We start from the raw sequence: 15,736 nt of genomic DNA, 5'->3' as shown, positions 1-15,736 counted from the left end.
TGGGGTTCTGCTAAGAAAACAGAGAAGAAAGTGCCTGAAATGTCCACTGGTGCTTCAAATCCTAAATATTCTAATTGACCAGTTTCCTCATTTTCAAGTTTTCTTGGTCAGACTCTCTTGACCTTGAAAAGACAGGCCTCTCTTGTGGCCTTGTCTCTACTTCTTAGCATCTCTCATCTGTGATACCGCAGTATTCTCCTAACTGGTCTTTCTCCCTCCAACCTCTCCTTCCTCCAACCCAACTTCCCCATTGCTGAAAGAGTTACCTTCCCAACAGATAACTTCCATCATGTCCGTACCTTGCTTAAATCCTTTAGTGACTCCCACTTCCCACAGCATAAAGTCTAAACTCCTCAGCAAGGCTTTCTGGCCATTTCATGGGGGCTACGCTGTTCCGGATAACTCTGTTTTTGTTATTAATGACATTAACCATACCTTCCAGCTTAGCTTTATGAAGGGATCACTCAATCTAGACAAGAGTCCTGGTATTACCAGATAAATGCCATCCATCTAATTTTCTACCTATCAGTCACTTCTTTCCGACCTTTAAAAGATACAATCATACTATTTTCCAGGTTAGAAAACACTACACTGGAAACCCTCCCAAAATACCATGTTTCTTATGAGCACTGTGGTGCTGCTCAGAGGAATAACATGAGAGAATGCTGCCTGGTGTATAAGTGTGGACATTTTCACCCTGTGAAGGTTCAGCATTTAAACCTACTTAACCTACAAAAACTGGAGCTAAACACAAATAAAAATCCTTCAGTCGCAGTAGGTGGAAATCTTAAGGTACCCAGCTCCAGCTCTGATACTCAGTGGGTATAGAGGGAAGAAACAGAGAGCAAAAGAACTCCAATGTTTCTTGACTCTGCTAGAATTCTGGAAAGTGACACCTAAAGCAAATGTTTAAGAAAGAGTGGAGCTTATGATAAAGCAAGACCTACTTAAGGGCTTGTAGACTCACCAGGCGGGGCAGGGGAGAGTCAGACAGACCTCACTTTGAATCCCAGCTCTGCTACATTGACAACTGGAAAGTTATTCAACCTCTTTTAGCATCAGTTTCCTCATCTGTAAAATGGGCATTATAATACCAACTTAGAGGGTTGCTGGAAAGATTAAATGACATAATGGGTATAAGATGCCTAGCTTATAAAAGGTGCCTAAAAAAAGGTAGCTTTTGAAACTGTTATAAAGATGATCTTAAGGACGTACACACACACACCCCATTTCACAGAGAAACCCCTCAGCTCAAAACCTGGGACAGGTCTTAATTGGCAGCATCAGAGTTAGAACCTCTACACTCCCCCACCCTGTCCTTCATTCTGGCCTCTGAGCCCTTTTTTAGAGGAGAGAGCCAAAGGATTAATACTGAAATAGTAAACAAAAGCACGAATAAGCTCGGATATCTCGTAGCATCCCCAGTGGCATAGATCTAGTTTGATATCCAACTCCAAAAGCATTTCTCTGTTGGGTAACACTTAGGTGCAAAGCAACACATAGGCTGTACATGGATACAAAGGTGGACACAGCCCTTTGCCTTGAGGTCTCCCTGTCTAAGGATGGGAAGTTCAAGCAGGAGCGTAGACTCAATTCAGGCCACCTTTTGGGTTATTATATGTATTGTAACTAAAAAGGATCTCACTGCATATCACAACATGTATAAATGGAATTGCATTCTTAGTTAAAACTACTTCACAGTTATTTCCTCCATTCTCATGGCATTCCAGGCCTTAAATCCGGCAGATTAGTACAATACTCTCATCACTACATTTGGTAGCATTTTCTTGTGAAAGAAAAAAAAAAAAAGATAAGACCATCTAAGCGAGAGTGATATGAAACATTGCCCTTGAATGCTAGCATTTAAAAGTGTTACTTTTAAAAATAAAAATTGTAGGGCATAGGAATAAAATCATATTTATTCCCAGGGTGGAGAATGTGTATTTTTATTTATTTAAGAGTCAAGTCAGATGATCAAAACTAATTAAAAAGAATATAATTACTATGAAGGTGCCAGATCATGAGTGACCTCAGAATTCCCCCCTCCTATCAATGCAATTTGAAATGGATAAATAATAAGCCAGCTGGGATTTGCAAATCCTACAGAATCCTGGACTGTCCTCGCCATCAGAATTTAATGCAGATAATCCCAGAGCCAGAAGGAATCATGGAAGCTGTCTTTCCCATCCCCCTGCCTTCCAAACTTTAGAACCTCCAGAAAGATGAGATTCTGCCTGGCCTCCGTAAATGTCACCACCTTCCCCATGGCCAGCTCCTCTGGTTCAGGAAGGCATGCAGGAGAGGAAATCAGGCTTCAGCCTCAGAGGAAGCCACCCTCCCTCACCTCCAAGGGGAAGCCCTCCAGCTGGACTCCCAACCTTTTCCCCTCCCTCCTCCTGGGACTCAGTTCTCTCTTTGCAGACTCCTTAAGCCTCCTGCTTCATTTCCTGCCGTCACACCACCTTAGATGGTTCTGCTCTCCCACAGCCCTTCCCAGGCCAGTTCACCACTGCCAAGGCCACTTCTACCCTCTGCTCTCATTGCCTTGCTTCTCTAGGTGGTAGTTCTCTGCCTCCATTTTTTATGGGTCTTTCCCCTCCTTAATATGCAGGGTATGGAAGGGCCTCAACACATGGTAAGTGTTCAAAAACAGCAACCTTGATTATTACTGATATCCTTATTATTTCACCCTATAAATCCACCAAAATGGCTGTCCCAAGTCAACAATAGCCTTCTCATCCCACATCTGGTGGCCTTTTCTCTACTCCATCCTCATGGACTTTGGTAGGTTAAAGCATCCTAGCTTGTTTAAAATTCCTTCTTTCTTAGAATATATGCACTCCTATGTTCATTGCAGCACTATTTACAATAGCCAAGATTTGGAAGCAGCCCACGTGCCCGTTAGTTGATGAGAGGATAAAAAAGCTGTGGTACATTTACACAATGGAGTATTACTTGGCCATAAAAAAGGAAATCTTACCCTTTGGTAAGGTGGACCTGGAGAGCATTATGCTAAGTGAAATGAGCCAGTCAGTAAAAGACAAATAACATATGATTTCACATATATGTGGAATCTAATGAACAAAACAAATAAACAAACAAAACAGAAACAGACTCATAGATAGAGAACAGACTGACAGTTGTCATAGGGGAGGTGGGTTGTGGGGCTGGGTGAAAAAGGTGAAGGGATTAACAAAAACACACACCTCAGATATAGACAATGGCATGGTGATTACCAGAGGGAAAGGGGGGTGGGGGGAGGGAGAAGAAGGTAAAGGGGGATAAATGGTGATGGAAGCAGACTTGACTTGGGGTGATGAATACACAATACAATATGCAGATGATGTGTTATAGAATTGTATACCTGAAACCTATATAATTTTATTAACCAATGTCACCCCAATACATTCAATTAAAAATTAAAAAATAAATAAATAAAAATTATTTTTATTCCAAAAAAAATAAAGTAAAATGCCTTCTCTCTTTGGCTTCTGGGACACCCTCTTACCCCAGCGTCTCACGGAGACTTCAGAACCGGGACGTTAATCAGCACACATAAGCAGACTTGAGTTTGAAAATCGACAACCCTTTCGCCTGCTGCTGCCTCTGACAGCCACACCCAGAGGCAGGTGATGCAGATCACAGGCGGCTCCGACATCAGGGCCACTGCATGCGTGGCCCCGTGGCCCCCACATGGTCACATGCCGCATTCTCTGGCTTCTTTGAGGTCTCAGCTCAAATGTCACCTCCCCGGAGAGGTCCTCTCGGACCATTAGGAGCGTCATAACCAAAGGCAGGTGATCCCAGAACCAGAGAGACAAAATCGATGCTGTCCTCTGTCCCCACAGGCTGTTCTGCGGGCGAGTCCCTCCCCGCTCACCTGGATCAGCGTCTCCAGCTCCTGTGGGCTCACACAGATATGATCCCGCAGGAATTCTGCCTTTTCCAAGGCGATGGTATTCTTCTGGCTGCTCTCAAAAGGCTGCTCCAGTGCCCGGAAGACGAGGCCACCGGTGACAAGGTAGACCACCACAACCACAAAGATGGCCACCACGGTTTTCCACTTCATGACTGTCTGCAGGCCCCCTTGGGGGGCGCCTTCCATCCTGGCTACCACCGTGGCTCGGGAGGAGATAGACAGGCGTGGGGCCGGGTAGTGCCCGTTAGCGGCAGCCTTGGGCGGGCACACGGGGGGCGCTGCGGCGGGAACGGCCACTGGGAAACAGGGGGGGAGAGAGAGTGGTTTATAAACACAGAACACAAGGCCGCTCAGCCCTCACGCGCAGGCCACCCTCGAGCCAGCTTTCAACCGTGGGGATTAGCACTGCTTCACCAAGACTGCCTTTAGGGAACGTTATCAGGTGCTTATTTGAATTCTAAAAAAAAAGTGAGCACCGGGAATCCTAGTTTAAAACAAAGTTATTAATTGAGTTTGAAATGCTTCTACAAGGGTCCAAAGTTGAAGCCAGGCCTCTGTTATCATTCATTTCTTCTCTCAGCTTCCTCCTTTAAATAATACGTAAGACACACAACAAATCACCATATTGGAAAAACAGACATATTGTTCAACTTGGAGAGCAAACAGATGAGAGATAGATACCCAGCTCCTCCGTCCAAGTACTGAGGACCAGGTGAAACCGATAAGCAGAGAGGAGATGCACAACCAGCAAGTTTAACAGGCCCTGTTACCCAGAGCTGTGGTCACAAAACAAAGAAGGGTGAACTTGCCATAAGGGATCTGAGTAAAAAATGAGATACAGTAGCCCCGCCAGTGTGGCTCAGCGGTTGAGAATCAACCTGGGATCCAGGAGATCATGGTTTGATTCCTGGTCAGGGCACATGCCCGGGTTGTGGCTCGATCCCCAGTCGGGGGCCTGCAGGAGGCAGCTGATCGATGACTCTCTCATCATTAATGTTTCTGTCTCTCTCTCTCCCTCTCCCTTTCTCTCTCTGAAATCAATAAAGACATATTAAAAAAAAAAAAAAAGAGAGAGACAGTAAAGAAAGTTTGGGTTTCTTCAGGCTACTAAAGTTGAAGAAAAAGAAAGGCTGCCATAATGAAGGAAGGAAGCAACGAGTCATGTTATTGCCACTTAACTTGGTTTCCTGGAAAATATAATAATAATAAAATGCCTCCCAACCATATCTCTCAACAGAAAACGTGACTCAGATGCAATGTAATCACTCCTGAGCTATTAGTAATAACAATTTTCTTCTATTTTCTCTAATAAGAAGCTACTGGAAAGGAAATTTCCCCTGGTTTTCAGGACACATGGAATTCTCAAAGGTCCCTAGTCTCTGTGAGAACAACTTCACTACCCTGGAAATAAATGCGCAAGCTGGGGCCTTCTCTGCAACGGCAGGGAGCTCAGGGTAGTGTTGCGCACGCAATGCTACCATGCATTTCAGAGAACAGCCATTTCATTTTGATTCTGTCTCCCTTTATTTTTACTAACGCTTATTATGATCTCCATAGTGGTACAGCCTGACCTTTGTGTAGATAAGGTATTAGGAGATGACAAACCCAATTACCTAAGTGGGGCAAACAATCTCACTCCTGAGAGCTAACTGCTCCATCTCTGCCTTGGGAAACTCATGGTAAATAAAAACGCAGGAATGTCACTCCTTGTTCAAAACACCAGCAACCATGACAACACCTGGCCAGGGGGATGCCTACCTCAGGGAATCTAGGTTTGTACATACATTAGCCTTTCCTCCCAGAGCCTCAAAATCAGCTTTTCTCTGGAAACCAACCGGAGCATCAGCTTTTATTATATATTATTCTATCAAATAAAATCATTAAATGTTACACTTCCTTCTAACTTGCAGGAATATATAACTCTCTGGAGTCTCTCACTGAAAGATTTAAGAATGAGAATCAGCACCCTGGGAATTATGTTCTTGCTAACCCTTCCCTGAAGATGCTACGCTCAAGTTCCTACTTGCCCGTGGTCCTGAGAGGGTGAGCCTTGTCTAGGGCAGCTGTCTTGCAACCTTGCCCTCATCTTCCATCCATTCGACCTCCTTGCTGTTATCTCAATCCCTTGCACTTCTCACCAAACCCACAGCTACTAGCCTCCTCCAGGCCATTACCATGTCTTACCCGGATCAATCCAGCAGCCTCCTAGGTCACCTACCTGCTTCCGCTTCCACCCAACTTCTGACCCATAAATCTGGGGTTAAGTACCACTATGGAAGCACCTCTCCCTTGTTCCCACTGTGGTCTGAAGAATAATGGTCCCCAAAGATGTCCACAATAGCATCCCCAGGACCTATGCCTATATTACCTTACATGGAACAAAGGGACTTTGCAGATGTGACTTAACTGAGGATCTAGAGATAGGGAGATTTTCCTGGATTATCTGGTGAGCTCAATTAAGTGTCCTTATAAGAGGGAGGAGGGAGTACCAGAGAAAGAGAGAGATATAAGGACAGAAAGAGAGGTCAGAGTGATAACCATGAGCCCAGGGATTCAGGCTGCCTTTAGAAGCTGGAAAAGACAAGGAACAGATTCTCCCCTCGGGCCTCCAGAAGGATTCAGCCCCACCTACACCTTAATCTCCTCTCAGTGAGACAGATTTTGAACTTCTGACCTCCCAAACCATAAAATGATTAATTTGTGTGTTTTTTCAGCCACTACATATGCAGCGATTAGTCTCAGCAGCAACAGGAACTAACATCCTGCCCCCCCCCCCCCATTAATTTAGTCTCCCTTGGCCCACACCCACTGCACTGAGGTATTGATAGAGCCTGTCTACTTGTCATTCGACTTAGAGCTGCAGGAGGGCAGGCACTTCGGCTGCCCCCTCACCTTTGTGCCCCAGTGTCCTGCACAGTGCCTGGTACACAGTGGGAGGCCAATCAATGATGGTTGATGAAAAGAACAGAGAATGGTAGGAAGGAAGAAATGTTGGTGCATCCAAACCGTACACACAATGTGGATGAGTGGTGTTGAGTGGACAACCACTTGGCATTCCAGCAAGACTGGACAGCAGGCCCTCCAACCAGCAGAGTGCTGTTCATACCTCTACACCTTCACGGCTGTCCCTGGTCCAGAAGCCCCCTCCCCACCCTCATCTGCCTGGGAAACTTCCAGCCTCCTCAGTCTCAGCTCAAAGCTGCCTCCTCTGTGAAGCCATCCTGGACTCTCCAGGCAGACTTGGCACCTCTGTCTCCCCATGAGCCTATAGACTCCTTGGAGTCAGAAAGTGCGTTTTTCAATCATTGGATCTCCATATTTTGGCCCAATGCTAAGCATAGAGCAAGTATTTGTTTTCTGTTATTGTTATTGCTGGTAATTCCTTCAAACTATAAACAAAGCTCCATCAGAATCACCACCACCCTCTGTAACAAGCATTCATTTAGCACTAAATGGGCATGGGGAGCTGTGTGGTGGTGGGGCTGAGTCACTGTCCCTCCCATCGTGGGGGTGGGGAGAGTGACAATGTACTTAGAGAACATAGTCCACAGCATCAGGTAGCAACCATCAGGATGAAGCCTCACTGTGTGACAAATGATGGCCCTAAGCATGGAGGCCAGCTGAACTGGGTCTTCTTCACTGACTCCTGCATCACGATGGTTCTAGGGTTTCTAGAAACCCCGAGGCTGGGAAGAATTGAGCTTGAGAAAGGTCTTTTCAAGCCAGTTCATGGGTGCCAGTTTGCTAAGAGACCATCCCTGGGAACAGGGTTTGAACAGAATCGACCAGTCCCTGAGTTTCCAAAGCACCAGGAGTGAAAAACAGAGTTCTAGTCCCAAACCCATGAACATCTGGGTGACCTTGAAACTGCCTCTTAGTTTCTCTGTTTCCTTAGCTGCAAAATATGAATAATAAAGGCCAATTGTTTTAAGCCCCACAGGGTTCTCAGGACCAGCAAGTGAGCTGCCCGGTTTATTGACTGGAGCATATTTGCAGATATCAGGAGCACTGGCAGGGACCTCCAAACATTAAAAACCTTTTGTGCATCGGACTAAAATTGGAGTTGGTTGCCTTAGCAAAGTTGGCTACACATTTCATTGGCTGGAAAAGAATTTGGTTTGCCTTTTGCTTTAATTGGTTAAATTTTTAAAGGGTGTTTTAATTGATCCATTTCTTCTCCTCTGAAGCCACAGTGGCTCTCACTCTAATACAAAGGTGCCTTGTGACCTGGGATGCTGCTGGAGCTCTCTGTGCCTGATGCCAGCCAAGGAGCAAAAGGCCAGGTGATGATGGCAGAGGTGGTGGTGAAAGCAATGGGCCATCCTACCACTTACTGGGCACTTACTTTAGTAAACACTCGAATAAACACGTTGCTTACATCATTGCGTGTGGCCCTCACCAGGAAGCATTGTTGCCCTGTGTGAGTCCAGGTCCTCCCAGAAGCAGACACCAGGGGGGGATTTTGTGCATGGATTTTATTAGGGGAAACGCATATGTGAGAGAAGATGGGAGTCCATCTGGAGGTTAGCACGTTGTGAGTCTGGCCCCAAGTAAAGAAGAGAGGGAGGGAAGGATAGACAAAAGCATCGTAGACCGCCTGCAGCCTAAGGAAGGTTCAGTATGGCAGTCGAGGAGATCTTGAGCCAAAGTTGGCCATCTAAGGAGTCGTGTGTCTCCCAGGAAGACACCTGCCTTAGAGTCCCTGCGCACTCAGTCACGGGCTGGGAGGTGCCCACGGGGCAAGCCCACAGTGGACCCCCACAGCAGCAGCCCAGGTTCTTGGTCGATTATGCTCCCTCCAGTTGGAGGCCTACAAGGTGCACGCTTGCTCATGGCCACCACCCATCCCTACTTCACAGAAGAAAAAACTGAGACCCAGAGAGGTTCAATGACTCAACAGAGGCCACGTGGGCAGGGAGTGGTGGGGCCAGGATTAAAATGAGAGAAATCTGACTTCAAAATCAGTTCTCTCTGGAGCATAGGAACAGAAAAATAGGAAACAAAGAAATTCCAGGTGGAAAAGGCCCTTTTGTCCAAAACTCAGAGGCACTTATCTCTGACAGGCATGAAAATATTTTCCAGTCTCTGAGACTAACCATTATCATTTCCTGGAGGTGATGGAGGTTTTCCCCACAAGATGAATCAATAGTGGGTGGGTCACATCAGTAACAGCCTATCCTGCTTCTCGGCTCCAACTGATGAGACAGGAAAGGCAGGCAGACAATATCTCTTCTGCTCATGTTCATTTTAAAACGTTTCCTCACAAACATTAGCCCATCCATTTTTACCTAAATGTAGGTAGACAGGAGGGCTGGTGTGGAAATCTACTTTTTCTTGGTTGAACGTGTTCTTAGTAATTTTACATTATTCAGAGTTTTCCATGTCGTTCTGTACACTCGGTGCACCATCCATTCATGCATTCAATCAACAACATCTGAGTTTGCCAGGCAACATGCTTGGCGCTGGGGATATATAAGTAAATAAAAAAACATCCCTGCCGTCAGAGTTGGTGGGAGAGTGGACAAAGATCTTATCATATGGGAACCTAGCTTATCTTCACGAAAGGCGAGGGGTCATTATCTATCTCCCCTTGACGGGAGAGGAACTGAGGCCCTGAAAGGTGATCTGGACTAGCCTATCACAAGCAGTGATGTCCTTGGACCTGTCTTCAGACACTTAACTCCCAAGTGCCTCCACTCCTCCACACCACCTGAAACAAATGTCACCCGCAGGGCTCAGGGTCTCTTGGAAACCTGAGATGCAGCCACTTCAGAGGTGCCACTGTTGCACAGCAACGTGACTCTGCCTATTGACCCAGGCAAAGTACAACTGTGACCACAACACACCGGCAAGAGGCAGAGAACACCTGCCTCTCCCCACGACAGGCCCTCAGGTCCAGAGTTGTGCCAGGGCCACCTGCTCGGCAGCTCAGAGCTTCCGAAGAGCCGCAGGCTACAGCTGTGCCGGGAACCCCAAAGGCTGCCCAGAGCATAGGGGAGGGGTGTGTACTGGGAAGAGAAAAGAAGAAATGAAGGGCAGACAATTTTACCCCATCTGCCCACCTTGCCACAGCAGCTGTGACATGGTTCCAGCCATGATCTGACTGTGAGAAGAACAGAAAGAGCATGTGTGCGCCCTCTGATTCCAAACCCTGTTTTTCCAGTTTCCACGGGACGGCTGTAAATTAAAGGTGCTCTCGCTGGTCCTGGTAAGAGTACAGTGACAGCTCAGTCTCCACACACTAAATGAGCAAGCCAGGGCCCCAAAATGTCACCACGGAGAAGGCTCTCCCTTTGAGCTTCATCTGCTCTTTCCTCCTCGCCCTCTTTAAAACTTCAGGCTTTGTTTCCAGTTGGAAAAGACCAAGGTATCGTGAAATTTCTGGGAAGCTTTAGAGACAGACAGCCCAGGTGAGAGGAAATGAGGCTGAGAGGGGAGGAAGAGGGAGCTGAGAATACGCTGCCACCTTCACTCACATCTGTCCAGACCCTGGTCTCACCTGCATCACCGGGACAGCCTCCTTTAAGTCCATCTTCCACAGCGCAGCCAGGCGGCAATCCCCGAGGTGTGAATCTGTCACATCCACTTTGTACTTAAGCTCCCCTGGGGCACCACAGGGACTCAGAATGAGTGCTGGCTCCGTGGCCTGCACCTAGACTCCTTTCCAGAAACTGGTGCCGGCTGTCTCCCCAGCCTCTCCCACCGCCACGCCCTCACACACAACCTTCGCCCCAGCCAAACCCAGCAGCACCCAGGTCCCTGCATGCTGAGCCCAGAAGAGTGGGTCTTGCTTCCCAGATGCCTTTCTCCTCCCCACTCTTTATCTGGCCAACTCCTCCTTATACTTCAAAACTTATTTCATATGTCACCATCTCCAAGAAGTCCTCCCTGGCTGTCCAACCCCCGGTGGGATCAGATGCCCTTCCTCTATGCTTTCTCGGTGTTTCAGTGTGGAGCTTAGCATAGTGCTACACCTGGAAGGCTCCTAGTTATAATTGAACTAGGACTCATTCACGTATCCCTCCATAGATCTGAACTCATTCATGCATCCCTCCATAGATCTGCCTGGAGCTGGCATTTATAATATCAAGCTCACGCACCTGCCCCCAAGAAAATCTAACTGCAGAGTTCACTGAGTCTGATTGATATGAGTAGCCCTGGTACTATTATGTGCATGTTTTTTATTCCATAGACAGATATCCCAAGTCAAGGTGTTAAGTTCTCAGAAAGTCAATAGTTCAAGCAGAGCTATTCATGGTTCCATTGTCAATTGGTCCTATTGGAAAGGGGACAGAGAAGTGATTCTCTTCACTGTGCTCCAAACACTGAGCTTTCTTATTCTCTTCACAAAGGGCTAGAAGTTTCTGGTTTACTCATGGACACAAAATATTCGTTAGGTGGAAAAAAAATCTATTGAATGGCATGAATCACCCTTGGTGAGTCACCTCTCTGGTGCCAAGCAGGCAGAATTTCCCTGCAATCTGCTTATCTGGGTCCCTCTGACTAGGACCAAACAGCATGATTTGGATTAGAAGGCCCCAAGGCTGAAGCCCTCCCCAACCCACCCCAGTGGACTCCCACCCCAGGAAGAGTACAAAGGTTGCTGGTTCATTTGGGGCTAAAAGGACCAGTGACTTCTCAGGACTAGTAAGCAAATGGCTTCTCCTGATTTCCCCCAAATCTCCTGTTGTATTTATAACCAGGGGCATGGCACACAATCAGGGTCCTTAGCAACACACAGGGCCCAGAGAATAAGGATTTCAGGGTTGGTAAAGAAGCGGGGTCAGAGACAAGGGCTGGAAAACCTACATGAGCAGTGTGGAGGGGGCGGAGGGTGGGATGACACCCAGGTACCTGGCTTAGAAGGGCGTGGTGTTCCCCAGGACAGAAGAGGCAGGAGGCTTTGGCCTGCAGCTCCTATAGCACCCCCAGGTGGAGATATTAGTAGACACTAGGCTTAAGGGACTAGAATTCGGGATGGGGGTAAATCTAGCCAGGTTTGAGAGCAATGAGAATAGAAGTAGTATTGAAGGCACAGGACTGGATGAACTGATCCAGAGGAACACATAGAATGAGAAGAGACTGAAAGATGGTGCTCAAGGGAGCAGCTTTCCAGGGATAGCAGGGGGCAGAAATGCACACAGAAGAAGCAGGGCATCAGAGACAGCAGCTCTTATTCCATCTCTCTGTCTGCAGCATCATTCACAAGGCCTCAGTGTGTGTCTGTTGAATTGGTTGCTGCCATATAGCATTATGTTGCTGCTCATTAACGGTTATCTCATAGACCATTTTCTCTCCCTGGCTGCCAGGAAGCTCTCTTCAAAAGAACGCCTGTTCCAGAATTTCTGGGCATTGTAGGTTACTCCTGAAGTAGGTGGGCTGCCTTCATTGCTACAATGAAGTGGACCCTCATCACCCACACGAGCACAAATTGCCTAGGACAGAGTGAGTCCTTATGCGTCCGCAGCTGGTCATAATAGCCCCGGAGTTTTCCCACTGGACTGCTCATCTTTTGGAACCCAGGGCTGCCTACTTCGTGGTTCTCCCATCAGACCTCAGACTCATTGGTCTTGACTCCATGGTCAAGGACGAAAGGTGCACAGCCACAGCTGGGGTTCTTTTGCTTTGTCCCCAAATGCTTCATGGATAACATATTTTGTCTCCTGTCCTAATATTTTTCCTCCACAATTTAAATTAACCACAGCACTTTTCAAAGGAAAGACATTTTTTCCCCTCCCTTAGGGATTAAAAATAATAGAAGCAGCTGCAGCTTCCAAAAATATCTCCTTTACCCTGGAGCCAAGTGTATTAAATCCTATTGTCAGGGCCTATTCCTTCAAGGGACAGGCTTGCCTTTCCCAGGTGTCTTGTTAAAGCAGATACCTCTCCTTGCTGGGCTCCACACAGAGCATGCCCACAACCAGGCTGGAGCAGAGGATCCTCTTAAAATTCCAATCTTGCTCCTGCTTAAAACCCCTGTTACTCCCGTGACTCTTCACGTGGCCTCCAATGTGCCACGTGCTCAGGCCCCGGCTCAGCCCTACCTCACCCTCACCAGGCTTTCCTCCAACCCCAACCGACTCCCATCAATATCAGCAAACACATAAGTAGTTGTACTGATCTAACTAATTCTTTTAAAATGTCCACAGTAGCCCGGCCGGGCGTGGCTCAGCGGTTGAGCATCGACCTAAGATCCAGGAGATCAGGGTTTGATTCCCGGTCAGGGCACATGCCCGGGTTGTGGGCTAGGCAGCCGATCGATGACTCTCTCATCATTGATGTTTCTATCTTTCTCTCTCCCCCTCCTTTCCTCTCTCTGAAATCAATAAAGATATATTTAAAAAAAAAACCAAAAAACCCTAATAAAATAAAATGTCCACAGTAGAAAGCAAAACTGAACAACGTGTTAACCCATTAGGGAGACAAATTCTATGATCAAGTCCATAAGCCATGCAATTGCCTAATTCCTTAGCCCTAGGAAATCTATTTATTGCAGCCCACCCAATGACGGTGAGAGTAGCTAGGGGTACTTCAGTAAGTTCCATATTTTAAAAAAAGTTCCATATTTATCAGAGCGTAAAATACATTGAGGTGACAAGCGCACCGATGTTTTACAATAATGAACAAGGAGGAGGCATTTAGAAATTTGCTGTGTCATTCGTCGGCTCACTCAGCCAGTGCATGTCAACTAGGTGCCAGGAACAGTACTAGCCACCATCCACGAGGAAACCGGAGGAAACAATTCTTTTGAGCAGCATGAGGCCTGTAAAGCCACGGGATGTAAGCCCCCCTGTAGCTTTCATCTCCCTCCATGTAGCCTTGGTCCCTTTTCTACTCTCTGCTTCCTCTGCTCTGATCCAACCTTCCCTTTCTCTCTCATCCCAAACCTTCCCCCAAACACTCAAGACCCCTCGCTACAGAACCGAAGACCACCCTTACTTCCTCAGCCTCATCAGGGAGCCTTCCTCCGCTTTCCTCTCTGATACCTGGACTTCCCCTGAGGATGCTGTCCTCTGAGCATGGCATTCAGGTACAGGTTGTTCAATCTCCCTCACCCACAACATCAGGGCCACTCTGTCCCAGAAAACCAATAGTCTACACTCTGTGTCAAAGCCCCCGTTCGTCTGAGACGCAAGCCCTCTGGCTCTTCCACTCTCTCCTTTTCCTCATGGCCGTTGGTGGTAGACCCGACTTCTCGCCTAGAGTTCCTGAAGCCTTCCATCAGATCTGGCCTTCCTCCTGGGCAGTTTCAGTGCTCCCAGACAATCCATCCAATACCTGCACGCCCATCGCCACGATTCTATCACCATTATCACCATCTCCATTCTACTTCAACCACTGATGCAGATCAGATTCCTAAGTAGACCCATGGAGTGGTCCTGAAATGAACATTGGTTTGCAAGCAATTTATTTAGGAAGCACTTCCAGGAGAAGGCCAGCAGGGAGTGAGGGAGCGGGGCCGCGAAGGGCAGGAAGCCAAGCGAGGGTGCAATTCCAGGGGAGGCCCCATCTCTCCCTGAGCTCTTGGGGAGCTCTGCCACATGTGTTACATCTCCGAGTTCATCTCGCCTTGACGTAAGGGGGCTAAACTTTCACTCTCTTACCCAGTCAGTCACTGGCTTCAAACAAGCCCTGGGGAATATAAATGTCCAGGCCCAGCCTGGAAAGAGATTCTAGCAGGCCCAGCACAGTCCTCTGAGAACAGTTGTAGGTAGGCACTGCGGGGACAAGCACACAGACTCTGGAGGATGGGCACACAGGTCCAGGAAGACCATCTGTGAGAGCTGGGAACACTGACAGCACCCACTACAATTGCCTCCTCCCCCAGTGGCCCTGTCATTGCACGAAATGGCCCTTCCTCTGAAATACCCCATTAAGGAAACCCACTTCAGACCTGAGCATGCTCTCCTGTGGGCTCTCACCCTCAGTGACTCCCAGGTCCCATCCTGTCGCACCATCTCGCCCTCTATCCTGTCCTCCCTAAGTTCCCTTTCTTCCTTTCCCGTCAGCTTAGGTTCCATGCCCAGCACCTCACTCTTCAGCTAATAGACTCAACTCCCTTTCCTGGAAACTGTTATTCTTTCCTTCTGCTCAGGGTCCACATCCCGGCTGCTAGAGAAACTGAACGGCCTCAGGGATTAGTTTCTCCCTCACCCGCCCTGGAAGCTGCACTGCAAGCCTGCCCTGCTTCCCTGCTCAGAGCCAGCAGTCAGGACCCAGGGCATGAAGATATTAAGGTGGATCTTCCTATAAACAAACCTGAAATCGTGGATGGAAATCCCTCTGCAACAGATATTTACAGATGAATTTTCTGCAGAATGGGTTAAAACAGAAAGCTCTGTGTGCATGTAAATGGGCTTTGGCTTATATCTACAGAGTTTTAAGAACGAACCGTTGATGTAGAGTGAGGGGTACCCTTGCTTTGCCCTTCTCCCGGGGTCACGGAGATGGAGTCTCCATGCCCCAGTACACTCTGCTCAGCAAACAGTCTCAGCAGCTTCATGGCTCAGTGCTTCTGGCTCATTTCATAGCCACTAAAAACCTCCTACCAAAAACTTAGATGGGGAAAATTTGTTTTAGATAGTTCTTCCTTTGCTGTGCCTACTAAGTGGCAAAAATGAATGAAATCCGTCTAAGGAAGAAAACAGTGTCTATGAAATACCCTAGAAAATAGCTTTGCCTTCCAGCGTCACCCTCCAACTCCCTGGGAAGTGGCTCCTCCAGTGCGGCACCGCTGCTGCTGACATCAGCATGTCCATGACTTGCTGCAAATGCAGCCCCAGGCGCAGGCCTGCGGTGCGTGGGGGTGAGCCGGCG

General features: G+C 47.7%; 1 protein-coding gene across 1 annotated transcript in view; it reads right to left on the bottom strand.

The window, feature by feature from the left end:
* The window catches only part of KCNK10 (potassium two pore domain channel subfamily K member 10), a gene marked incomplete at its 5' end in the record, with an annotated part of 62,950 nt that extends 52,947 nt beyond the window's left edge, over positions 1–10,003 (bottom strand). The window contains 2 exons of the mRNA XM_081127577.1: positions 3,881–4,215; positions 9,982–10,003. Coding sequence (XP_080983703.1) covers positions 3,881–4,215; positions 9,982–10,003 — 357 coding nt within the window. The remainder of the gene's footprint in view (positions 1–3,880; positions 4,216–9,981) is intronic.
* Between the last annotated feature and the right edge of the window lie 5,733 nt (positions 10,004–15,736).

The sequence above is a fragment of the Miniopterus schreibersii genome, assembly GCF_964146895.1.
Source record: "Miniopterus schreibersii genome assembly, chromosome: 1".
Lineage (NCBI taxonomy): Eukaryota > Metazoa > Chordata > Mammalia > Chiroptera > Miniopteridae > Miniopterus > Miniopterus schreibersii.
The sequence above is the reverse complement of the archived record's forward strand: the minus strand, read 5'-3'. Positions and strand labels throughout refer to the sequence as shown.